Below are 25,872 nucleotides of genomic sequence, written 5' to 3'. Positions count from 1 at the left end.
GGCACCCTCTATGTTACACAAGGTCTTAATGTGTTAAAATACAAGACATGAGGAGGACCATCTGCTCACATGAATCTTTACAACCTTAATGAGGGCTGCACACCTGTTAGGAGGGGATAACCGTGTCGTCTTTTTGGCAGATGAAGCCATTATTAGCAGATAAGATTGAACAAGACAGAAGATATAAAGCCAATATGAATTAGATAAACAAAGATAACCTTACTCTAGTAAAATGTCTTCTGTCTCATCAGCAACTGACAACAAACGTGACCATGTTTTGGGAAGTGTTTTTCCTGCTTTGGCCTTTCTATAGAATCCAACACCTCTCCAGGGGTGATTCTAACAGTTCTGAAAAACTCTGCACATCGTTACTTTGTTTTTAAATTCAGCTTGTGATCTACTGACATGTGGTAGGAACCATAACCTTTTCTCTCATAGGTAAGTCTCAGCAGCACCCCCCCCCAAAGGGACAAATGTCATGACAAGTGGTATAAAACTGTCATTACAGTGATTTATTATAATGAACCATGAAAATAGCCAACCAGTGCAGTGTCTGTGAGTCTCTCCCCTCTACACAAACATACACTCACACACACAAATAAAAAAAAGAAAAGAAAAAAAAAAAAAGGACAAAGTTGAAGAGTCGATAAGGGGGAAAAAAATAAAATAAATGAAAATAATGCTACAGTCACAGAAACATTCAGCTTAGCCAAGAAGAGCGTTCATATTTACAACCATATTTCAAATGGGATGGGAGCGAATTGTACAAGCATAGAAAAGAAAAGAAGCGAATATTTACAACCTGTTTCTGGTGAAAGCTGAAGTAACCACCTATACATTAAATTACACTTTCTACAAATAACCATTGATATTCAAAAATAAACCGCTAACATCCTACTTGTAGGTGAGACCACTCTGCCTACCTCAGAAGACTACATGCACTCCTTAGACAAAATCTCACACACACTTTGCTCCTCAAAGCAGCCATACACACTGTAACGCGCGCACACACACACACACACACACACAGACACATGAGTGCAGCCTTCTGTGGCAGTGAGGCAGGCTCCCCAAAATGGGTCGTTCCTGAATCTGCAGCGGTGAACAGATATTTGTTGTTAGACAGAGGAATAAAAAAAATAATTGTGTGTTTTTTTTTCTCTATACAAAAGCTTTCTCTTTGCTATAATGAGCCACTAGATTAAAACATTAAACGATAAACGGAGCCGACAACAGACGAGAGAGAAGAGGAAATATAAGGAATAACTGACAGGGGAGGATAAAGGGGAGGAGGAGGGTATAGGCTGGAATGTCCATTGATAAACAAAGTGCAGGGTCTTACAACGGGATTCCAAACAAGACAGAACAGAGCTTTCCTCTCTGTCAGAAAGGATATTATAAAAAACAAACAAATAGAAGCCAGAGAGGGGGCTTTGAGCACCAGGGCGATAGTCCATCTTCATTTCCATACAGTTTGTCTTGAAGATTATTTCAATGTCCTTTTTCCTAAAATTTTCTGTCCTTGTTTTTATTTTTCATGTTTTCTTTAAAGTACCCTTTTCTCCCACAATCAGCTGTTTTTCCACTGGCCATGTGTTCAGGTACATAGAAAATGTATCTACAGCTTATGGTACACGCCCCTCTCAGGCTGAGTTCTCAGGGGCTGTTGCGTGCCAACAGCATGGAAGGTGGTCAGTGCCACCCTGTGCTCAGGTACCCCGAGCTGTGGAAAGGGGTCGAGGACGCAGGAGCTCCACGAGTCCCAGAAGGCATCTGGGAGGCAGTGGCCTGGGCCTGGCCTTGTTGAGTCTGTTGGAGAGGAGGAGGGGGAGGTGGGGGCAGTCCTGTCTGCTGGAGAGGTGGGGGGTACGTGGATGGGGGTACTGAAGGGTTTGCCCCAGCACCAGGGTGCATCAACGCTGGCTGAAAGCCTCCCAAGTTCTGATAGTGATGCGGCTGCATTGGGGCATTGGAAGAAGGGGCAGGGGGAGGTGGAGGAGGTGGAGGTGGAGGGGTGAGTGACAGGAGAGTGCTGCTAGAGGGAGTCTGCTGCTGCTGCTGGGAGGTCTGGCCCTGCGGTGGAGGTGGTGGAGGAGGGGCTGTGGTCAGCATCAGCTGTTGAATGGGAGAAGGCTGCAGGTTGACATGCAGGAGGGTAGGACCAGATATTGGGTGTGGAGGAGGAGGCGGAGGTGGGGGTGGAGCAGCTGAGCTTTGATAGTGCACACTGTGGGGAATAGTTTGCATCAGGGGCTGAGAACCGGGGGGATAGGGTGGTGTAACGGAGGGCTTAAACCCAGGGAAAGGTCCAGCAGGTGAGGGGCTCTGACTGGGAAAATAAGCTGAGGAAACAGGTGGTGCTGGTGGTGGAGGGGGAGGTGGGGGTGGAGCACTCTGTGTGTTATACTGGGGGAAAGGCGCAGGGCCAGTCTGAGGCTGTGGTTGGTTTTGTGGTTGGCCAGAGAACAGTGCCCTCTGACTGCGGTACGGTGAGCCCTGAGGCTGAGGCTTGGGAGAATGGAGGAGAGAAGATCCGGGGTAGTGCACAGGAGACGAGGGCAACGGGGTGGGATGCAGCTTTGTGGGGGTCAGCGGGGCCTGCTTGGGGCCTGCGGGCTTGCTTGGCAGCTGGTTGGTCGGATTTGGCGTCCAAGGCTGACCATCACCATCTTCTTCCTTCGATGGCCGACTGGAAGGCTGAGCAAGAGAGCCAGGAGAGCAGGGCTGTACAGGAAACAAAGATCATAGAATCAGTTAGAATCAGTTCCTCTTCAACAACCGTTTCATCCATTTACAGCCTTTTCAGTCGTAAAATGAAAAAAATTGCAATGTTTTTATTAGTCCTACAATAGTAAACTAATATCTTCATTTTTTTGTTCAGTGTAGTACGGACAAAGAAAAGCAACTTGGGTTTCAGTGAAACTGCATTGGACATATTTAATGTCAAATAAATAAAATGGCAACAGGACTTTTAGAAGCAGACTTACGGTGTGGGTTGGGGTTTTTTGAAGACTTGGAGATGCACACTCTCTCAGTGAAGGCGTGTCTCCACCTTCTGTCTCACCATCTAAAACAACGGAACAATATTAGAAGCGAGTACAAATGATTACCAGGTAAAAACGTCCCCTCTTTCAGGTCTTTTTGCCCCCTCACCCGTGTCTTTATCTTTGCTGAGCAGCAGTGCTCTGTGGTAGCTGCGCTCTCTGGCCTGCTCAACAGAAGTCGATGAAGTCCTAAAGAGAAACGTGGACAGGAAGATTTAAGTAATCTATTTGCTGAATACACTTTATTTACACTAGATAAACAATTAAAAATACAACAATTGCAGAGCTTGTTTGAATCTTTCCCCAAACAGATGATACTGAAAATGAGTTTTTGGTCAGATCCCATACCATTGTCCCTCTCCTCCTTCCTTCTCTCCTTTATCTCCAACGACCTCTGGCTCCTCACTCGTCTGAGACTCCTTTACAGTGATGGTGGTGTTACAGGAAGCTGTGGGAGCAGGAGGTAGAGGAGGCTCGCTGGTGGGCTCCAGAGCCACGGGGAAGGCATCCACAGTCAAAGGTGGCAAGGTGGAAACGGGGGAGCTGCACTCGGTCTTGGAGCCACTGCGTCGAGCTTCGCGCTGACGCTTCCGGTATTCAAGCAGAGAAACCTGCCAAGACGCGCAGCCGCAATGTAAGTCAGTCTTATGTCATACCAGTGGAGGGCAGCATTAGGACAGTTATCCTTTCTATTCAATGGCATCCACATTATGGGTATGTAAAATAAATGTATGCTTAAATAATATTACTTCAAACTGAAAAAAAAATAATCAAATGAGACAAAAGAGCAACGCTAACCAAGATGCTAACCCAAAATTTCCTGCATCTGTGAGGCTAATCTTAGCTTTGTTTTATAATCCTTTTTCTTTGCCCACACATTTTTTATTCACTCATATACAGAATGACACAGCTTGAAAGCAGCTGCAACCTCACCTTTTTCTTCTGTGGAGGGTTCTGTGCCGACCCTCCTCCTTCGTTGGTTCCATCCCCATTCAGTGAGCGTGAGAAGCCGAGTGAACCTCCCTCTTCAGAGCCGGGGTAAAAGAGCTGTCCCTGGGCTTCACTAAAGGGGGGCTGAGAGCCAGCCAGTGACCCAGTCCCTGCTGCAGCCCCAGCTGCAGTCTCAGGCCTAAAGGGAGCTGCAAGTGGCTCCAGAGTATGAGAAGGGGTGAGGTCCCTTAAATTAGAGTTGACTGGGGAGAAGTTCAGGCCAGCTGGTCCAGTCGGGCCTCTCTCTGGGCTTTTTATCCAGCCAGAATAAGAGGAAGCGCATGTCTCTGCAGATGAGGAAGCCTCACTTGTGCCTTCTATGATGCCACTATCTGTCCGGTCCTCTCCACAGTCCACTGACTCAACAGCTGGAGGCTGCGGACTCTCTGGAACTAGCAACTTCACTTCTGTTACAACGACATCTGAACTGGGAGCTCTGATGCAGGGAGAAGACACCAACGAAGGAGGACGCTCAGCCTATGAAAGAAGGAAAAGGATCAACGTCAGGTTACTGTATGTCTTAAACACACAGTTCAGTTATCATCACCTCCAAATATAGAACTGGCCCTTTATATGTTCCAAAAACCAAGCTTTAAAGCTAACTTTTGTGCATACTATAATGATTAATTTAGGTTTAACGTAGAAATCATACTTTAACAATATTGAAATTGAAATCTACGAGGAGGTATTCACTAGTGACTATCTTACCTCTTGCACACAGGATTTCCGGCTGACCTCTGGTGAGTTCTCCATTGAAGATTCACTCTGTGTGATGGCAGACACGCACACTTAATCATTCCCTTTTCACACATCAACACTTTCGGAAGTGTTTTCAATGCAGACGACCTTACCTCGTGAGGGGCATTAAGTGTGTGTGTTGGGGTACTGGGCACAGGCTCCGTACTTGGCTCCTCTGTTCGGGGGCGGGGTGGAGTCGTCAGTAAGATGGGTGTCATGGGTGTCTCCGATTGGTCTGCTCGGGTGGGTGTGGCACAAGGTGAACCGTAGGGTGTTGAGCTCTCAGACATACAGGCATCTAAAGGGCTCAATCGGCGCTTTTTCAAAGGAGTGGGCAACTCTGAAAGGGAAAAAAAAAAAAGAGCGTGTTGTAGCTTAATATGTGTTGAAGGGATTACTTTAAAGGGGTCTTTTTGTAACTTTTGTAAAAGTTAAATACACCCCATCTTTGATCAGAACCTGGGGCAGATGCATTGAGGAAAGTCAGCCTCTGTACATGGGACTCCCAACTCAACCAGCTGAGCCACTCCAGATTCTGCACTTCTGAACTATATCTACTAAGTGTCTTTGTGTCTCATATTTGTATTTTCAGTTTTCAGACAGATCAGTTGGGCATCCGACATGGCTCCTCACTCAAAGACCTACCTGGCAGTGAGCAGGTGCCATTGTAGGGTAGAGGGCTGTCAGAGTCCCCATTAATGGAGGGGCTGAGGGGGCCGTCACCAGCCATGAGAAGGCTTGGACGTCTGCCTGGGCTGGTTGAACCCTCCTCCTCTAGAGCCTGCTTCAACCATCGCTGCAAGAGACGTACCAAAGCTGTTAAAATACTGATGACAATTCAAATTTCCTTTGTCAAAGTGGTAACTTCCCAAAGGACTTTGTAAACCTAGCTTCAAGGGAATGTGTACCTTCTTGCAGGAGCCCGTGGTTGGCGGCGTTTCTGGCAGTTCTCGGGAGCGCCGTCTTCCAGTGGGGACTCCAGGAGTGGTGGGGCTGCGGTTTGCCAGGAATGGGGATGAGAAGCGGACGTAGTGTTTGGGCGTGCTGTAGACCTGGGGAGAGCAGGTCATGCCTGGTAAGGCATTGAGCTGTGTGGCAAGCACTTCGGGGTCACTGCTTATTCTCAGTGGCCTCTCTGGGGCTGGCTCTGGTGTTCGTACTGCACCGCGGTCCTGCTGTTTTTCTCCCACCCACTCACTCACAAAGTGCTGTGGAAAGGAGTTTCAAAAGACAGAGTAAATCATCTGACAGTCTATATATATGTCAAAATAAATTAACTATTGATTTTTTTTTTTTGTTTCCAAGTAGCTAAATTTCTTTCAAACCACATTTTCAGATGATAAAGCAAAAGAGGAGAAGTGCAGGAGCCTGTTGCCGACATAGAATTAGAAATGTGCTTGAACCTTTTTAGTTTTGAAGTTTTTGCTCCCCGTGCGGTTTCTGTCAGGTGCAGGTGAGCTGCTCTGTGGAGGGCTGCTGTCTGGGGGTTGAATAGCGACAGCCTCTGGCTCTGGTACAGTGGGTGTCTCTCCTTCCGGGGCTTCATTGGTCAGAGGCTCCACGGTCTCCACAGGAGAGCCAGGAGGCAGGTCCGAACAGGTGCTGATGGTGCGAGCTCGCCGACGCTGCTGGCCAATGTGAGTACGGTTCCTTGAGAAACTTTTCCTGTTTCTTGAGGGTTTCACCCTGGCTGGTTTTAACCCTGGCTCCTCCTTTACCTCCAGAAGGGGCTATAAAAAAGAAAGTAGAGTATGTAAAGTGCTGGAGGGCAACATTTAGATATTCAGTCAGTGTTCCTTTCACTATTTAACATGAACTTGCATAGCAGAAAGGTAGAAGAATAATTTTGAGCTGCTGTGGTCTCACCTGGATTACAGCTGGAGAATCTACCATTTCTGGTGTGGCAGGAGGCTCCTCCTTAATGTCACTGCGGCCCCCAACCTCTGTCTTTATGCTACCAATTCTTTCCAGAGCCTGCTCCCTGCGTTTCTCTCTCTTCTCCATTCGAGCAAAGGCTTGCAGGATGGCCTCCATCTTCCTCTCCTCTCGAGTCTGCAGAGGGTTATAATGAGGGGTTGAGAGGAGGGGTGAGGAGAAGAGAAAAATCATTAATTCCCACAGAGTTCTGGGGGTGGCAGTGCAATGGGTTAACGGGGGGCTACACAGCAAAAGCAACTCTAATGTAGTGCAAAGATGTTAACACAGAGACAGGTAGAAAACAGTGACCCCCCTCGCTTTCACAATAGAGCAACTGAAAAGAGATAGGAGCAACAGGAAAACATAGTAAGGATGATTCAAAGAGTGACCAGGTCACCAGGAGGTTTTAATTTAGTCTAATGTGTTCCTGCAGGACTCTGGGCCACAGAATTTCCTGTATTTCTTACATGAAAACCATGGCTACCTCCACCATCAGTCATAACACCCCTTTAAAAACAGACTCATACCACCAAACATACTGAGACATTTTTTTCAGGACAGTTAGTATGCTTACAAGCCAGTCACCACTATCAGATTTGGTGGTTGTTGAGCTGGTATATGGGTGAGGTTGGCTATGTATGGGTCAAGTTTACCTCCTTGAGTTTCAGTCCCCTCCAGCTTGAAGCCGCCCCGACAGGAAGATGGGACTGCTCTGCTGGGTTGGCCTGAATGTTTAATAAAGAGACAGCCCAGTTTAGAAGAGACATGTCCCCCCTAAACAAGGCTTCACAGACACTGGTGAGGTCTGCACTAAAGACCAACCTTCTGGTGGCGGAAAAATACTAAATTCAGACACTGCAGGTATTTGGCAGAGTTGGCTGTGATGTCCAACTACATAAGCCTGATAATGGCTAAATGTCAATCAATACAACAACCCTTAAAGGCCCTTTTACTGTGTTTGCTTCAGACCAAAGTTATCAGTAGATAGTAAAACATAGTAACATTTTTTGTCTTCTTTTTTAATTGATAGCCACTTTTGAAATTGACAAAGACAGCATGACAATGTCTAAATAGCCCACATTTTTCCCTCTGAGAATGATGCTGCCTCCGGTGTCGACAACCAAAAATTAACTGACATGAAGCAATGTGAGGTGCACTTACTTGATAAGTCAAGATATATTCTCATGAAGTCAATCTTAAGTACTACGCCACGAATAAACTCAAATTTAGACTACGTGTCCAAATGTTGCAGAAGGAGGACCAAACACAGAAAGGGAAGAAAGAATGATTTTTTTAACCAATAGGAATGTTTTTAAGAACTTAAGTGGACAAGATACTAAACCAACACATACCCCTGTTAGCTGCCCTGCACCTTGGATTTACAACATCTACAAGCATCTGCTATGCTAGTTATGGTCAGTGTGTGCATGCAATCTTCTGTATTCTGGTACCAGAGCTCTCTCCTGAGCCACACTTGATAAAAGGCCCAAAGTCGACATGGCCCTGGCGACCAGGCTCTACCCTCTGCAACCCCTCCTGCCTCTCCCTCTTCGCTTCCTACTCTCTCCCTTTAACTATCCATCTCTCTAACTGTTTAGCAGAACTGTCCTTTGCCAAAAGATGAGTCAGCAGTTTACACCTTGGGTCCACCATGTGAAATGAAGCTGACTGCAGGGTAATTTCCAGAGAGAGTGTGTGTGTGTGTGTGTGTCAGTGTACCGTGATCGCCTCTCAGGGACATGAGGCCATTTAGCAGTGGGAGAGGAGAGCGGTTGATACCATGATAGGCCATTTCAAACTCATGGCTGCAATGAAGGTTAGGGAAGAGCTGTACTCCAACTAGAATGCAGACTGGGGGATGGTTTCAGCTTGCATTGAGACAATAAATGAGTTTTATTCCCACTGAAAGGAGGAGGTGTTGTTTACGAGCATGTTATACTGCAGTTCTTTTTGTCATTGGTAAAGGAAAAAGGGCACAAATAAGGAAAGTAAATGTCACGGTTTAATGACAGACAAGCACGATGCATTGGTGCTCTGTGAGATGAAAGGAATTAAAGCTGAGGGAGGTAGAAAAAAATGAAACCGTGCAAATAAACAAAGCAGCAACAGGGGCATTGACAGTGCTGGGATTGCTAGCAGTGGTAAATGATGAAGAGGAGGATAGTTTGTTGGAAGAGAGACAGAGGACAGCTGCTCCTACCCAAAGCCCTCAGCAGACACATAGTTAAGTCCACACCCAGAGCAACAGGGGATAAGTTTTTTTTTAATATTTATTATTCATTTTTGCTCTTTCTGCTGGATGGCAGCATAGCAAATAAAAAGCTTTAGCCCCTAGCTTGGCACACTTACCATCTTCCTCCTCCTCTCTGCAATCTGCTCCTCTGACTCCATCTCTACTTCATTGCTAACGGAGGTTTTGTCTTCTAGATCCTCAAATAACTCAGGATCCTGTAAGAGGAGGGAAGAGTGGGGTATGGCGCTTTTATCATGGCTGATCATTCAGTCTGACTACAGACTAGAGGGAGACAGGGAAGAACTGAGGAGAGGGGAGGTGGGGAGGGGAGAGGCTGGAGGAGAATTCTTCAAAGATTCAAGGGGGCATAAATTCATCTTTATTGGTCAGTCTGTGCACAAAACACACCTGCTCCGATTTTGGGGCCTGTTGTTGAAACTGATTTATTGCGTTCTCTAATAGAGTATTTCTACGGGGTTATAATGCTGTCTTCTATGTGCTTTCTTCTTCCCAACAACTGTGACACAGTGACCGGGGATTCCCTGATTATCAACCAGTTGTTCCTCTTACAACTGAAGTGAATTCAACCAGCTAAATTAATCCCATTTCTAATAATCTGTCTGAGGCAAGTTCAAATGGTTGTTCTGGAATAGATTACAGATAAAACTTGTGTTGCAGTTGACATATCAAAAGACATACTGAGCTCCAACTGTACGCTTTAGGTTCTACGCTACCACACATAAGACGATGTCTTGTGCAATGTAAACTTAAACTGGTCAGAATTAGTATTTGGGAGTAATGGATGTGAATGCATAAAGGGAGGATGGGGATAAGAGAGAACTAGACAGGATGTGTATCGACAAAGTGAAAAACAATGGAAAACACATGCAAAGGTAATCTTACATTGATTAAAAAAAAAAAAGAAATTTATACCATGAGTCAAGTGTCAAAGAAAAGTGTAGACTGGGTGCATGTTGTGCAATGTTCAGAACTATTCAAACTTGCCTGGTTATTTGAGATGGAGAGGCGGAGAGGAGAGAGTTTCCTCTGTTTGCCGTCACCAATGTTTTTGCCCTTCCCCTCGCCATCTAAAGCCATATTCTGGTTCTGGCCTTGGTCATCTCGGGCCGTCTCCTTGTCCTTTCGGCTCCCTCTGCGCCTGCCTCCAGAACCCGAGTTCTCAGTTGGCTCTTGGTTGTGCTTCAGCACCGGACACTCCTGGTTCCCCTTCACACAGGCACAGTCCACCTTGTATTTACTACATAGTGAGAGAAGAGTGACGGGAGAAGTGAAACAACGTTACCTTGCTCTTCTTGTACATATTGCTTCCAATGTTTACAGCTAAGTAACTCACCAGCTGCCATAGTCGAAATCAAAACCAATGGTGATTTCTGTGCCCTTGGAGATTGGCCTCAAAGAGTAGATGTATAAATGCAGCATTCCATCCTCAATAACGTGTCGCACCTGACAGAGGTTCAGCAAACAATTCGTAAAAACCAACAGACGGGAACTTTATAGAGCTGAATTAAAAAAACGAGGAAGCTGAAATAAAACTGATGTCGACATACTTCCGAATTGGGGGTGCAGGAACGGCGAATGAAACGCGCTTCATTACCAAAGCTGCGGGCGTCCACACACATCTCCACTCCATCAAATTTAGAATAAAATAACACAAAGGGGTATGGCCTGAAAAGGAAAAGAAGTTCAATAACTCACAAAACACCATAATGCACACTGCATGCCTGTAATCTACCTGGGTTAAAAATCAACACAAAATAAATAAATAAGGGCAAAGGTAATCAATTCAAATCCAAGGAGAAGTCCTTCTGATAAGCATCCTGACCTCTTAAAGAAGTATCCGTTGGCCTCAAACTGCTGTCGAAGCATGAACTTTCCCCTGTACTCGATGATGAGGGAGTCTGGGGCCAAGTCTCGCACCGCCTTGAGGATTTTCTTGTTTTTCTGAACTTGACTCTGGACAACAGAAACAGCCTGACATAAGCAAAAAAACACTGGACAGGAACTTATTAAATTACACCAAAACCCCTGAAGGAAGACTATAGCTGTATACTAGTGGATGAGAAAAGACTTTGGGGATGTTTGCGTTATATCTTTTTGGATGAGTTTACATTTGAGTTTGTGGTTTATACCTCCACTGGGGGTTTGAAAGAGGCTGGATGCGTGTTGTACGCCAGGCTCTTTCCGTCGCCTTGCTCTTTAACACGCAACAGGACCTGAACGTCCTCGCTATACTGATTGCTGCTGGCCTCCTCGTAACGCTCCATCCACGTCTTGATCTTACTCTCCCACAGAGACGGGTGCTCTGTTGGCTCCTGCTCTGGAGCGGCACCCTGGGAAACACAGTACAGTTGTAACGTATGGCTCAACAACATTTTTAAAGGAGCTCTGTGAGGTAGAGGTTTGTTGCTTCTGTGAATTTACCTTTACTCTCGAGGACTTCCTGGATCCCTCTCTGAAGGCCTGCAGGAGACACAATGAAATTGAAAATAACATTAAAAAAGGCAGTTCAAGCATAATGATGGAAATTTTGCGTTTTTATAATTGAGAGATTCAAAGTTGACCTTCTTAGCTCGGGCAGAAGATGCTGGAGGCTCTTTATCACCACTCTTTTTACGCTTTTTATCAGCCTGCTTATTGCCAAGGCGCCCAGTTGTCAGGGTGATGGTGGTAGGCGTGTGTTGGAAGGTGGAGTAGAGCTCTAGCGGAACCTCATCTCCACTCTCTGTAGCACTGGTGTCCCCATCTGAACAAGCAACTAATTTATTAGGAGAGAGTACTGAACAAAGACATCGGCATACCAAGCTATTAAAAGCTCCAGCAGCTGCTGGCAAAACACAAAGAAGCCAAATTATAACAATGAAACATGAGGAATGTTACAGCACAAATGAGGAAACTTTAGTTTGCTACTTGTCCAGCAGGTGGCACTGTCACCCCAGCTCAGACTGATAGAAAATGTAGCAAGAGGAGGAAGCTGCACCCTGACACGGCCTACAACCTGCAGTATATACCAACAAGATGGCCATTTACTGCAGCAAGGAAGCCAAGAAAGCAGAACTGAGAATTCATCTGTGGGTTCTCAAAGGAAACATGTACCTCCTCATAACTACTACGAGGAATGCAGTTCTCAACGTTACAACTCTGTAACATGTCTGCATTCTACCCAGCTTTGTGTCATTGTATTGCAATGCTGTTGATCATTCTAACAATAAACTCAAAAGCGTATATATATATATATATATATATATATGCACATGTGTTGCCTTGCTTACCAGATAAGCATTCTCTTTTCCTGGTCTGCAGCAGGATGGCCCTCTCTCTATCTAGATGTCGTGGTTGGCAGCGTTCGCACAGGTAGGTCTCAGGAATGTTCTGCCTGTCAATGCCCATGCAGTCGATGTGCTGCCAGGCACTAAGAAAACCAATGACAAGGTTTTTTAGAAACTTTTAGCTCACCGTTTGAAGTCGGGAACCATAAATCTGTAACACGGTGGTCTGAGTCATCGGCCATTTGCGCCACACAAAAAACCAACACAAGTCAACACTTGTATCTTACCTGCACTTGTCACAACAGATCATGTATCCGTCGTCGTGGGTGAAGCCACAGATGCAACGGGTGATGTCAGCCCCGTAGCTGCCATCTTCCGACGTGCTGAGTGTGGTGCCCCTGGATGCCTCGTCCTGCCCACCTGGAACAAACAGCCCCCCCTCTCCTTGTCGGATCAACATGGAGGGTGGAGGGGAGGCTGGCGGCGTAGGTGGGGGCCGCGCCCCATAATTATGGTCCTGATGGAGACATGGAAGGTGTAGAGGTTATGTTATGGATGTAAATTACGCTGGTCAGGCATAAATCACAGTGTATTGTGAGCGACTCTACACACTTACTATTTGCAGCCATAAACACAAAGCAATGACTGAGTCAACTTTTTATAACAAAATAAGATTGAAAAAGTCTATGCAGGACAGGTCAATATTCTATGTCGGCCTTTTCGTCTGGTCATGCAGGTGACACTGCATCAGAGGACAGGATTATTATATTATTATAATATATAAACTGCCTTTTAGACTGCTCTTCAAAAACAGAATAGGAACTGGCATACTGGGACACACATGGCTCCCACTCCAGAGCACGCTTTAGTCTGGGGTGCAGACACAGATTTCTTGGGCTGCCGCTTTTAAATCGAACGGATCGTTTAGGCACTTTGGTTGATGGAACCGTTTATATATCATATTAGTATTATGAAAACTTTCCTGGGTCTAATTTAATTGGTGCTAGTCGTTGAGTTGGAGACGAGCAAAACTCCAGCAACAGCAAACAGCACCAGCTTTTGCTTCTGTTTGAAATTAGTCAAACAATAGTGTTTTGTTTTTTTAAATGGAGGTTAATAAAGCATATATTTAAATTGTCCACACTGTGCAGGAAAAAAAGAAACAATGTAATTCAATGTAATATGAAGCTCCAGCTCGAGGTAGGCAAGTATTTCTAGTCAGGCGAGATTATTTGTACTCACAGCGTAAGGGAGGCCAATGTAACTGTGGGAATGATGAGAACTGCTGCTGTAAATCTGGTGCGGGTAGCTGGACTTCTCCACCACCACAGGGCTGGCCTCCACCGATTCTGGTCTGTTTGGCAGCAACACACACACACAAAAGAAAAACACATTACTGTTGACTGAAAAACACAGATAACAAGATTACTCAGAGTTACTCATGCATCTTGTTCCTCCAACAGTTCCAAGAGGACGTACAGGCATGAAGAATGCTTAGCAGGGATGCTGTTTAACTACTGGTTGTGATACAGAGGTAGAGCAGGCAGAGAAGGAATGCAGGGGTGGGCTTGATGGCAATTATAAGCGCACCACAGCAAATCCAGCAACATTGTCCTCTGTCACGTTACCTTAGCACAACTTGACAGCCAGCCAAATAACGGCAAGATTACCGACATTTTCATCCCTCAACCCACATCTACTACTCAGATAATTATCAGAAACATGTGCTGCCTCTCATTCACACAAAAAACAAACGAGCAATGGCTTTTCTAAAAGCCTGTTCACACCAAACCAGTAGATCCACTTTCCGCGGGATCACAGTGCAGAACCTGTTTAGCTGTCTGAGACAAACGCTCCCGCATTTTGATACGATTAAACTCGTTTTCAGTTGCTGAATGGGGTGGTTCTAGCGAAAGAGGGAAGTGGAACTGACTAAACAGACAATGTGAGACATGATGATCAGGTAAAAAGTGGGAAGAAGAAGAGAAGGCAACAAGAGGAGCGCCTCCCACTTAATGTAAGGACATCCACACAGTAGATTGTCCAATCATGTAAAAACACAATTTAGAAGTGTTTTTAAGAGTGTGGTGCAGAAAATTGCTCCACGGTCAGAGATATGCAAAAACTACCACAGATTATGGGTATGTGCATCAACTGATGTGCATATTATCTTCTCTGCTCTGTCTCATGCCTCTAAAAGATATACCAACTATATGAGAGCCACTGTCAGCAGGTTTTCTAAAAAAAACAAGGCAAAATCCAAGGAAAAAAGCCCTCCTCTCATGTATATCGAATAGGATTTGGCTCTGAACAGGCCACGCATGCCTTTGTGAGGCTGTGACTCGATGACTGAAACATTTTGTAGTTCACATTTAGGAAAGAGGTACTCTTAAAAAAAACCAAGCCATTCAAGGAACAGAAAATAAGTATAAATAAGTATAAATCACAAGTTACAGTTTAAATAGAAGGTAAAAAAACATTTCAACATGTGTTCTGTCTTTTCATTCCTTCTTTCCCTCCTAAACTAAACCATCTAAATTGAGTTCCAAGGTAAGTTGGTGCCACAGTACCTTCTTGAGCCCTTCTCAACCCTACTGCTCTGCTTGCACGCCGAAAGAGCACTGTGCAACGCTTCCTGTGTGTATTACCACTCGATTCTTCACTGTCAAACTGAAAATGTAACTGCATGCATGAGGTCTGGAGGCAGTACCAGGATAAGGGGTGTGTGCACACACAACTGTCACACAGCTTAATTTGTCAAAGTGTGCACAAAGAAGTTTATTAACCAGAGGGAGAATTAAAAGTCCTGCCGAGGTCTACAGAACAAAACACTAACTTTTTCTTTTTAATAATTAATCGGACCAAATTCTACAGTTTATGAACCAGGAGTTTAAAATCTGGTCAGCTTTTTTTAATCATTCAGCAGCTTGACTATGAAAATTACTAGTTGAAATTGGGACTTTTTCCTCTCTTCAGGTGTCATGAATCATTGACAGGGGAGACGGGGAGAGAAATAACGACACACATTAAGTCAACTTGCTCAGTAAAAAAAGGAAACCAAGATGCTTTCATATATGTGTGCATATTATAGTAGGTGAAAGGTTTGTGTCATTTCATGTTTTCACTCTCATGAATTAGAAAGGGACAAGAGTTGGACAAAAGATCAGTTACAATCAGGCTCCACTACTAACAGCTACTTCCTGTATCATGTATATGAAAACATGAGTGAAAGAAACGCAGCCAAGTGAGAAAAACATTTTTGAGACTTAAATTTAATTTTAAGGTGGCAGCTGGGCACGCTCGATCTAGAGCTTGTGAATTCCCAGAGTATTTAAAAGGTGACAGATGTCTTCTCAAAAGACAAACAGCTGTTGAGAGAAGGTGAAGAGACAGAGTGGACAAGGATGGAGGGATCAACAGCAGTAGAGAAAGAGCAGCCCCAAAACAGCCAGAGGCTACGCTCTGACTCCTGAAGAGCTCCTACTTGCTGCTATGGAAACACTACGTATTCTGGCAACGAGTGCGCGCACGCAAGGCTCCCGATTTTAACTGTGGACACACACACTGCATTAGCCAACAGCTGTTCATACTGCTGCAGACTTCAGGGGGACGTAGAAAGGACGTAAGGTTGTTTCTCTGGTGAGTAGCCAGCTCCGCTGTTCCAGACTCAGCTGGCACTCTAAATTCTCATGAAGCTGTATATGCTTTTGCGTGTCCAGAAAGGCTCTTTCTCGCCGATCTGGAACGGACCTGCGCAGCAGCAGGTAGAAGCCCCTTTACAGCTTGTTATCTGCTTTTGAATAAATCTGCAGCAGGCCATCAAAAAGAGTGTAGACGGACAAAGACCGTCAAGGGAGTCAAGGAAGGGGCTTACTCCTACCCCCAGTGGCAGCAGAGCTCTGTCGAGATGAAGAGGGGGGTAGGGGGACGCGTAGGGACTGTTTAGGACGCCATATCTGTATGAGGACCACCTGTCACTCAGGCCAGTAACTATGGCAACAAGCCCTGCGCAGTGCAGAGAAGAGGGAGGGGGGTGAGGGGCAGATACCATGGCAACTCAAGCTGTCACAGCAAAAGCTTCGATGAAGGCAAAGGGGAGGGCTATCCCTCTTTTAAAGAGACAGGACCCTCTCTGTAAGTAGATGACGTGAGTTATTCTTTAGTCATACACGAACGTCTTGCTTCATTTATTTGACCAGATAACGCCACGGCAACGTCCTTGACAAGACTATAGGAAACTAAGAGGAGGGGCAACAGGAAGCTTGTTGCCATGGCTCCATGCACCATTTCTGCTCCACTGGCTGAATGCAGTGGATACATGTGCAAACATCAAGCTATAGCCTCAGACAAGGATCAATGAAAGAGATGTTTGGTAATTCTGTATAATTCACACACCAAGTTTTAGTATACAGAACACATTTTGGGCCAATATACAAATCAGCAGATTTAGATAATAGCTAAACGCTCAAGGTCTACATCATGGACAATGGCAGAGGGCAGGTCTAATGCCAAAACTGAACAGATCATTAGACCAACAGTATAAGGTCCTTGCTTCATTAACAGTAAACGTAAGAACTTATTAAACACACGAGAAGAGATCTGACTTGAAATACAGAAGAGACTCAAAACCGATAAAAAACACAGTTGCTACAGTCATTATAGAGGGTATGTTGAGGCATACGAAGACAGAAGAGGACAGTGGAGGAAAGAAAAGAAAACTTATATTACACGAATGGTGTCTCACACATGTGAATGACACCAAAGAGAGGTGGAATATGAGAACAGAGGCAAACAGGTGAAAGGTGGGGAAAGGAGTAAAATTGAGAGTGACGTTGAGATGGGGGCAAAGATTATAGATGGTATATAGGAGGAAGTGAGGGGGCTTAAAAGGATGTGAACAGTGAAGACCTGACATTACTCACTCTGAGCCTGCAGCCATTTCCAGGTATGAGGTGTCTGATGTGTCCACCCCTACTGGGATGACTATGTTCATGACGTTCTCTGCTGATCAGTTCTTGTCCAACTGAGTCCAGAGAAAGGGAGTCCAAAACACTGAGGCATACCAGCCACAGCACTCATTGCAGACATCTAAGTGCATCCACAAGGCCTGAAAATACAGAGAAGATGGGAGGAAAGGGTAGACAAAAGAAAGGAAACAAAGAAAGGCTGTTAATACTGTCTGATAGCACAATTTTAATAACACAAGATCATAAAGATGTTTGCGTTAACGTTATTTCTTTCATATTATGAACAAATAAAACTAGGCTACAGGTTCTCTCAAGCCTGGAATTACTACTCATTGTGAAAATGGGGTTTTTCCAGCACATGCAAATGAATGATTCACATTTTCAGATCACACACAGTTTTTGACAGAGAAGTGTTTGCCAGGAATTCCCCTCCCGACTAAGCTACCAAACTGAGGTTATTGAGTGACGAAAAGCGGGAGGATACGATGTAGCAAGGTGAGGTCTGAGCTGCGGCTGTAAACTGCGCTAAGGCGACCTCTACACACTATCTGCCAGGAATGCATAAGGCTGCACTGCGAGAGAACTCCCACAAAGGGGCGCAAGAGAACACACGACAGACATCCTCCATGAAAGGAGGGAGAAAAATGCAACGCAGAGGCCATTTTTTCCACCTTTAACTGAAGAGGTCTGCTCTGTTCGAGGCACTTAAACACATGAGAGACACACACAATCTAGTAACTGTATTGTATTTGCATGTCTATGTGTATATTCAATCGGAAAGCTTGTGTTTTTTTCATGACTGATGTTAGCATCTCCAGCACTGCACATGGAAAAAAACAGCTGTGAAGCCAAGACATTAATAATTGATTACTTTCGGTGTGAGGAAACATATATAATGTAAATTAGGTCTCTGTATAGCATGAGTAATAAATCAAACTCTTAAAGCTGAATGTATGGCAATATTAAGCCATGTACTTTGTATCCGATGTGAATCCAGACGGGAGCATATGTGTCGTTGTGGCTGCCCCTGATACAGAGAGCTCTGTTGATAAGCGGGATTAGTGGGAGGGACAGATGCTGAGACAAAATAGGCTGGAGGTCACACCTCCGCCTGCTCATACAAACTATGGTCAAACAAAAGCTCAGATCATGGCTCAGGGTGTAGAGGGAAGAAGTGTTACAAAGCAGTAATATGTCATGTATTGAGTAGGGGCACACGCTGCAAACAAGAGCACGACTCCCAGTAAAACTTGTCTATGCATGCCCATAGGGGATCTGTGAGGAAGGAATGCAGCCAAACACGCCCCCTGAAAGACTCACATAAAATACATGTTAACAAATATGCGGCGTGTCTTTCAAGGAAAGCTGTAATTCATGGCCAGGTTCGCTCCAAATACTGACTGCAAAGCTTCTGTCAAGAAAATCCACAGCTCACGCAGAGAGGAAAACAAACTATGGGAGACTTCTTCAACAAGTTCAGCAGTGACGAGTTAATTACAGGTACTAGTTCACCAAAATGCTCTCTTTGTGCGAGCAAGACTAGTGAGACCCACAGGCATGACAGCTGTCAGTTACAGGCCTAATTAATAAGGAGAAAGAAGACCCTGGTGACTCCGTATGTGAGCCATGGCTACTGATAGGATCACCTTTCCAACATCCCCTCTAATTCTGAGTGCAGGGGCTGTGTTAAAGAACATGGTGGCAATAGGGGCATCTTATGATGGAAGCTGATGTAACCAGAACACTTTATTTCAACATGAGCAGGGAAGTTTGCCAAAAAACAGTGAAATGAGAGACCACTCCTCTTTTGATTGTCTGAGCGGCCTAGTATATTTATGCACCGATTAAAAAAAAAAAAAAAAAAACTACTTTCCTCTAAAGCTGCCAGATGTTTTCTTCTTGTCCACTGTGTTAGTTTTCACCAGTAAGAAACACACACAAGTTCAAGTTCACACATACAACCCACCCTCCATGCATAAAAAAAGGACAGATAACCCCTCGCCCTGTCCTTTCAAACATTCTTCACTAAGTGAAGCTTTCAGAGCAGTGTGTAAACATGCGCTGCAGCAGACACAGGCAAGACTGACAAAAGTCAGGCAGAAAAAAGAAAAACAAGTACAGAACAGCAACATTCCTGACTAAATCTGAGCTGTGCCGTGACTGCCTCGGCCTGCTCCTCCTACTTCCTCCAGGAGGGCTGCCCATCACTCTGGAGAAACGCAGCCAGAGAAAGGGGTGAAAAAAGAACCCCCCCCCCCCTCCTTCTTGTGCCCAGTCACCCCGCCCAAGCGGATTTCTCTCCCTCCTCTGTGCACTTCCTAAATAAACCTGAGACAGTAAGGCAGAGCCGAGAGGAAGGGGAGTGTCGCAGACGCAGTTCCTAATTACGAGGGGGCCATGAGAGACCATTTAAAGCCACCTTTGGCTAAATCCACTGCTGTTATGGAAACACGTGAGAGGAGTGAGTGGTGATGAAAATAGGGAACATGCACAGGGGAGGGTGAGTAGAGCAGAGAATCACATGTGAAAAGAAATAAAGCAAGATTGGGTAATTGTAAAACAAGCCACAAGATGGAAGTGGTTTAGATTTTCTCTGACGGTTTCAGTGAATCGGTTTACCTTTCATTTGCTCACTAAATAGATTTCCTTGCGCTACAGGGAGCTTTACAAATCACCCAAGCTCCTCCATTTGAGAGGGCAATGGGGTGGGGGAGGTGTACACGGGGACCGTCTGACAGTGATGCTACACAGCCGAGACCTGGATGGACTCTGGGTGGCAGAGTGGAGCGCATAGCATAGCCCAGTCTCTCCTTTCTTCCCTCCCTCCCTCCCTTACTGAGGGGACACAGTCACGTCATTGTGTGTGGGGTAGCTATCCTTTAAAGACAGAACTGCACTGAAGTCAGAGGGAAAACCCAAGCCATCAAATTCAAATCACGACAGTAAACTGTTTCTTTCTCTCCTCAGTTTATTACCACGGCTTGAGGTGTAACAGCGTTTTCATTCTTGTTTTCACAGCCAAGTCTGAGCAGTTTATGATTTTAGATTAGTAGGAGGATCAAGGCAAAATGAGGAATTCCAAATGAATCCCACAGCCCCCCTGCCAAGCTAACGCAACATCACACTATCACCATAGCTGGCTGCAATGAGTCAGCTTCTAAACTGTTAGCACAATCATACCAATACAGTCATATACACAGGAAGCCTGACCCAGATGGAACGCATCCTTGGCCCTTTTGTTCAGTTATGTGCCCACCGTGGGACACTGCGTTTGCCTTACCCTTCATCAATCAGTGTGCCCATGGCTGCCAGTACTCCCCCTGTACTAAAGCAGTGAAGGTGAAGTCATACATGAATACAGCAGAGGATACGGATGCAAGCAATTTTTTGATGCCACAGTAGGAGATGTTTTGTTGTTATATCAGACTCCAAAGACCAGCCTGCCTAATGACAAACAACAAGGGATTTGAATAATAGCATAAATCAGGTGTAAGGGTCGCAGAACTGCAGGCTGACAGAAAAACAAACAAGTGGTCACACACTCACGACACTGTCTGCGTCGGTCACTTGCCTCGCTGCTTTGAGCTTTAAACCAACATGCAAGGAACAGGTCTAAGATGAACAATGCTACAAAATACTATAAATATTGGAATCATAACAATGTTCTCTCTGCACAGGGTAAAGCTAGGGCAGCCTTCTGTGCTCTGCCTGTTAGGGAATACTCAGGAGACTATCTTTCATTCTCCCCGCTGCTTCAAGAGTCACAATCGAGCTATATTTGGTCATAGGTGAATTCCTTTTAACATTTGAAATGTAGACTGTCATACATTACATCAAATCTCTAACTGAGGCTTTATCAGCATGAATGCACATTTGAGGTCCGATGTAATTCGGTTCACTGGACTAGGAGGGCCATTGTGATCAGACGCTGACAAGCAGGAACATATGGAGCTGGTAACTAATTACAGCATTTGGAGAATGCGCAGTCCAGCTAAATTAAAATGTGAGCTATGTGTCCATGTGTGTGCAGAGAACATAGGGAGAGGCTACTCAGCATCTAGAGCAAAAAGAACTTTAATAGCCACTCAGACAACATTCAAACAGTGTTTGATTATCAATTTCACGCCTGGACTGCAGTGTTGTTACATCACCAACATCAATAGCACATCCCCTGCTTTATTCAGACCATCCAGCCTTGTGCTACAATGCACGGACGCTATTGTAACATAGGTGGAGCAACAGGAAAGCTATGGAGGTGTAGTGAGGCTGCAGCTACAGCACTAAAGCCACCTGCCAGGAAGACAGCTTGCTAGTTTAAAGAGGGATCTGTTACGGCCCAGCTAGCAGCACAAAAACAGGTCACCTGAGCCCTTGCTTCTCTTCCCAGCTGGGATGCCATGTGACCAAGTTGGGCTCCTTAGCCATTCAGCTTTGTCTGTGGGTCTCTCGGGGTATGGGCACCACACATGTGAGATCACTAGAGACCAGGCCACAGCTACACAGCTCAGTCCCACACGGTGAGATGTATCTATACAAGATGAGACTTCCGCTGCACAGAACTGCCACCGTTTCAGGATGAGAGTTTATTGTCAGGAGAGCACAAAAAACAAGGAGTAAAGAAAGAGGGTCAATGAGAAAGCTGAAGAGACTGTAGTTTTCATGTCCTCTGGCTTCCTGATGTGGCTTTTTATTTGAAGAAGAAACAGTTTTGAACTCAGGTTGCAGCTATTTGATTCTATGTGCGTCTAAAAGTGTGCTTTGGAGTGAAGGTTGGAGGACTTTTCTCGTCTGAGGATGCCATGAATCTATGCTCCCAGCCAGAGGGCTCTGTCCCTGTGGCAGAGGAAGACAGGCACCACACCTTCACCCCATCTGTGTTAACACAGCAAACAAAACACTCACTTTCCTGCACACGGCCATCAGGCACATATTAAGCCAATAGGGTATGTAACACTGCCTGCTCTGGTATCATACGGACAGAGAAAAAAAAATTAATGAGGATTCAAACAGAGGCCCCTGCTCTTTTACAAGGATAAGAGATGGCTTGGGATTTTGTGTATTAAGAGGCAGAAACAAGACACAATAGGGCTTTCGTACTAATCCAGTAGTAACAACTTAACTTTATGTGATGGTGGTAATGGGCAGAATATATCTAAGCCAAATGCTTTATGATATCTTTATAATGAGTACATATACGGTTACTTCAAACATAAAATGCTTAGCCTGCTTATTTTACACTGCTTGGTTCAAAGGGTTTGGAAGTTTTATGTCATCACACACATATCATGATCAGCTTTAGTCAAACAAACCGATTTGTATCTTTTGATCAAACAATCCTTTTTCTGCAAGACCACCATCTTATATGATCCAGACGAATTACTACTTTCAAGGTGAAGATAAACATAAACAATAGATCGTAACATACCTGTCAGTGACTGGGTCATACTTAGCATTATATTGCAACCTATAAAACTGACTTGGCATCAACTCAAAGAGAAAAAAAAAACATATCTCATATCTCTTGGACTGGAGTTTTGAATGGACTCTACAAACTCATTAAAAGCCTCCAGCAATCCATGCTTTGATATTCAAATTCGTCTAAGTAATCATTACCCATCAAAAGTAATAAACCTACTAACTTCAGCATTTAACTAAAACATTGAGTATGATTATTCTACACGAGATTAAGACCCAAAACACTCAATACTGTGAAAAAAAAATCAACTGGTATAAATGACTCTCGGCAGGTAATATGTAGCAAAAACTCTACGGATTCAGTGACATAAACAGATGTGTTTGTGTATCTTAATAAAAAACTTAAAGCAGCTTAACAACATCACTTTCTAATTCCTATGACAAATACTCCAGTGCTCTGCCATTAAGCCACAAGCAGCAGCATAAACCATGACGCATGTTTCAGAGGTGCTTTTTAAATAGCATTTTAAGAGTAAAAACAGCTACATCCCCAGAGAGTCGTATTAAAACGAGCCAAAAAAGCGAGTGCAACTGAATGATAGAAATCGTTTGACGTTGCTGTAACCTCCACAAAAATAAAAATCATGTGTTGTGTAGTTGCTTCTCGGCGAGTGTGTCGGCGCTGCAGTCAGTCCTGCCGGTAGGGGTGTGGAGGGTACAACGCTGCTATTATGTTACCACAACACCCTGGTGCTGTCGCCATTTTCAGAGCGTTTTTCTCAGGACGGCGTGTAGCCAAGGGAGCCTCGCCATGGGAAGAAAATCCCCAAGAATGCATTCAATCAACTCTTTCACACAATCTACTCCAAGTATCAATCTGTCGGTACAGTTCCTGTGTTGTTACCACTAGGGTTGTGTGAATTCGTCGAAACGCAAGGCCAGCATTAGCCTCCTGAAAATGTAATGTTAGCGGGCTACATGTAATGGCATTCGGAAGGAGTGAGACAACCGAAGCACCCATTGTCTTAAAAATTGGCCTTTTTCTTCTCTATGCTGAGATTATCGTCATTTTCTGTCGTTGATAAAGGCCAAAAATAACCCAGGTATGTTACGACCGAGCTAACGGAAGCTAACAGCATAATGCGTAGATGGTTACACGACAGAAGTGGATTAATGCTTGGGTCGTCACAGACAGGAAAGAGCGACGACAACGGCGTTGAGAGCTAGCAGCTCGGGGCAAACCAAAGCCAACTGCACACTCTTACGGTAATTTGTGCCAGGCCGAGTAAAACAGTATAGTTCAATATGGCTATGATTGCCACTGGAGTTGCAAACTGTATGAGAGGGGCGAGATGCCCAAATGGAACATCCCCTCCCCCACGGTTGCAGCATTTGATCCCAATACACACTGACTAAATTAAGAGACTGTAAATTGTACTTTCAAGCAGGGTTGTGGCAAAATAGCGGTCATCCGTTTCTTGTTTGACATTGGGCCTAATCTTGACTTCATCTTGTCATAGTTGTGATTCCATAAGGAGTCTTTAAGACCACTGCAACCAGGCATTTTAGCTTTTTTTTTTTTTAAACAACTCTCAAGTTGCCTGGGACATAAAACTAAACATATTCCCGTATCTGTTTACATGTATGTAAGAAGCTCATTGTTCTCTGGCGTTGAAATGTGGCATTGTGTAACGTTTCTCTGAACGGAAATAATACAGTGAGGTGAGGCAGAATCTTAAGAAGACCGTATGGCAGATTCAAGTTCGTTACAGATCTTAATAATACTGTAAGGCAAGGTGAAAGTACTGCAAACACAACATCTGAGCAACATAGGCTATCTGGCGCCTTTTATGACAACCACTGTTAGATAGATTTGATCTAATCTACAGTAATGTAACTGTCTGGAAATAAAGGGAGTAGCGGTTTGTAGTGTAGGAGATCGCAATATGGTCTCAACTTAGTCATGTGCACAAAAAGTCGGTGAAAACTGGACAAAGAAATGTTTGTGGTGAGGTTCAGATACTCCAGCAGGAAAAAATAGATGAAGATTAAACATTGAATGGAGGTGAGAAGAACAAGGGGAGAGGTTTTATTTACAAATACAATCTATAATCTAAATACGGAATATACTAGCACTCATGGCACGTTTTCCAAGTTTGTATGCTAGTGTAGTGAAGACCCAAACAAATAACATTAAAATAGGGTTAGGCACAGGGAGACTGTGACAATATTTAACGTTATGTACACAAAAGCGAATAAAACTGTGCGCAATATGGCCCGCAGTGTCAGTGTGTCAAACTAAACATCAAATAACTCCCCCTTTACATCTGCTTATGTGTAGTCGACGTACAGAAAATATAACATTTCGTATTTCTTTTCAGAGAATCATATCTCTAGCTCAGTGTTAACTGTTGTTGTCTGAATGAAGACCTTATGCTATAGGGCAGATCCATATAATGTAACGTTTTTTTGTTACGCTACCCATAACGGGAAACTGCTGTGGAGGCTACTTCAACTTTGTAGCTAACACTCACTTTGATTATTACGATTTCTACATAATACTACCCTAACTTTGCGTGACGTTTCGTGTTTTGCTACAGTATCAACGAAAAGTCAGAGCCCTATTCGGTTTGTGTCAAGCTAATTTGAGCTAGTAGCATGCGCTAGTTAGCAAGTGGTATATTGGCTTGCCAAGTTGATACTCACACTGTGAACGTGTGTCGTTCAGTTAGCGGTTTCAAATTGTGAATAACACAAATGAGAACGAAAAGGACTTGGCACATTCATACCCTGATCTAACGGCGTTCATCAGCAAGTTAGCAAGCTAAACTCAGCTGATACTACGTTAGCAAGCATCAGCATGATGTGCCTAGCCAGCTAAACTAAAGCCAACAATACCCTTCTAGGTCGGATTTGTGCTCACTCTTTGACTACCACTTAATGCAGCTTACTTACCGTTTTAAGTCCACTCTGGAGGATCTGAATGGCAAAAAAGGGGACCTGGGTAAGACCCCTGTCGCAGCTTCCACAACCAAAACAATACTTCAGTCCACACACTGCGGATTCCTAGCCAAGGTTTAAAATGTTTGTATTTAAACTTGTCCTCTAAAGTCTACTTTCTTGTGAAAAATCCCTTGCCCCTTGTTATACGCTGGGACCGGAATGTGGCAAGAAATCAATTCGAAACCGTTAAAACTGAGCCCCAGTCAACGGCGACTTTTAGAAATTAGATCCCCTCAAACCAGTCTCTTTTCCCTTTGCAAAAATGGCGGCCCTGCCAG

General features: G+C 44.5%; 1 protein-coding gene across 4 annotated transcripts; it reads right to left on the bottom strand.

Moving 5' to 3' along the window:
* Positions 1-491: 491 nt before the first annotated feature.
* On the bottom strand, positions 492-25,872 carry kmt2e (lysine (K)-specific methyltransferase 2E). Of its 4 annotated transcripts, XM_072377522.1 has the most exons (25): positions 25,547-25,872; positions 17,132-17,316; positions 13,452-13,563; positions 12,497-12,726; positions 12,213-12,352; positions 11,505-11,686; positions 11,365-11,403; positions 11,073-11,273; positions 10,766-10,896; positions 10,491-10,608; positions 10,277-10,386; positions 9,928-10,180; positions 9,039-9,137; positions 7,343-7,414; positions 6,639-6,824; positions 6,176-6,502; positions 5,681-5,980; positions 5,418-5,568; positions 4,886-5,112; positions 4,743-4,799; positions 3,978-4,511; positions 3,393-3,655; positions 3,154-3,233; positions 2,988-3,067; positions 492-2,724 (listed from the first exon to the last, which is right to left on the bottom strand). In XM_072377522.1, the coding sequence occupies exons 2-25, from the start codon at positions 17,200-17,202 to the stop codon at positions 1,693-1,695; spliced, it is 4,995 nt and encodes a 1,664-aa protein (XP_072233623.1). In that variant the 5' UTR covers positions 17,203-17,316; positions 25,547-25,872; the 3' UTR covers positions 492-1,692. The 4 variants fall into 4 exon arrangements, with proteins under 4 accessions (XP_072233623.1, XP_072233624.1, XP_072233625.1 ...); XM_072377523.1 differs by lacking the exon at positions 7,343-7,414; XM_072377524.1 differs by lacking the exon at positions 9,039-9,137.

Source organism: Leuresthes tenuis, unplaced genomic scaffold (assembly GCF_036924035.1).
Source record: "Leuresthes tenuis unplaced genomic scaffold, fLeuTen1.0.hap1 SCAF_23, whole genome shotgun sequence".
NCBI classification, from domain to species: domain Eukaryota; kingdom Metazoa; phylum Chordata; class Actinopteri; order Atheriniformes; family Atherinopsidae; genus Leuresthes; species Leuresthes tenuis.
This window is presented reverse-complemented; position numbering and strand designations above follow the sequence as displayed.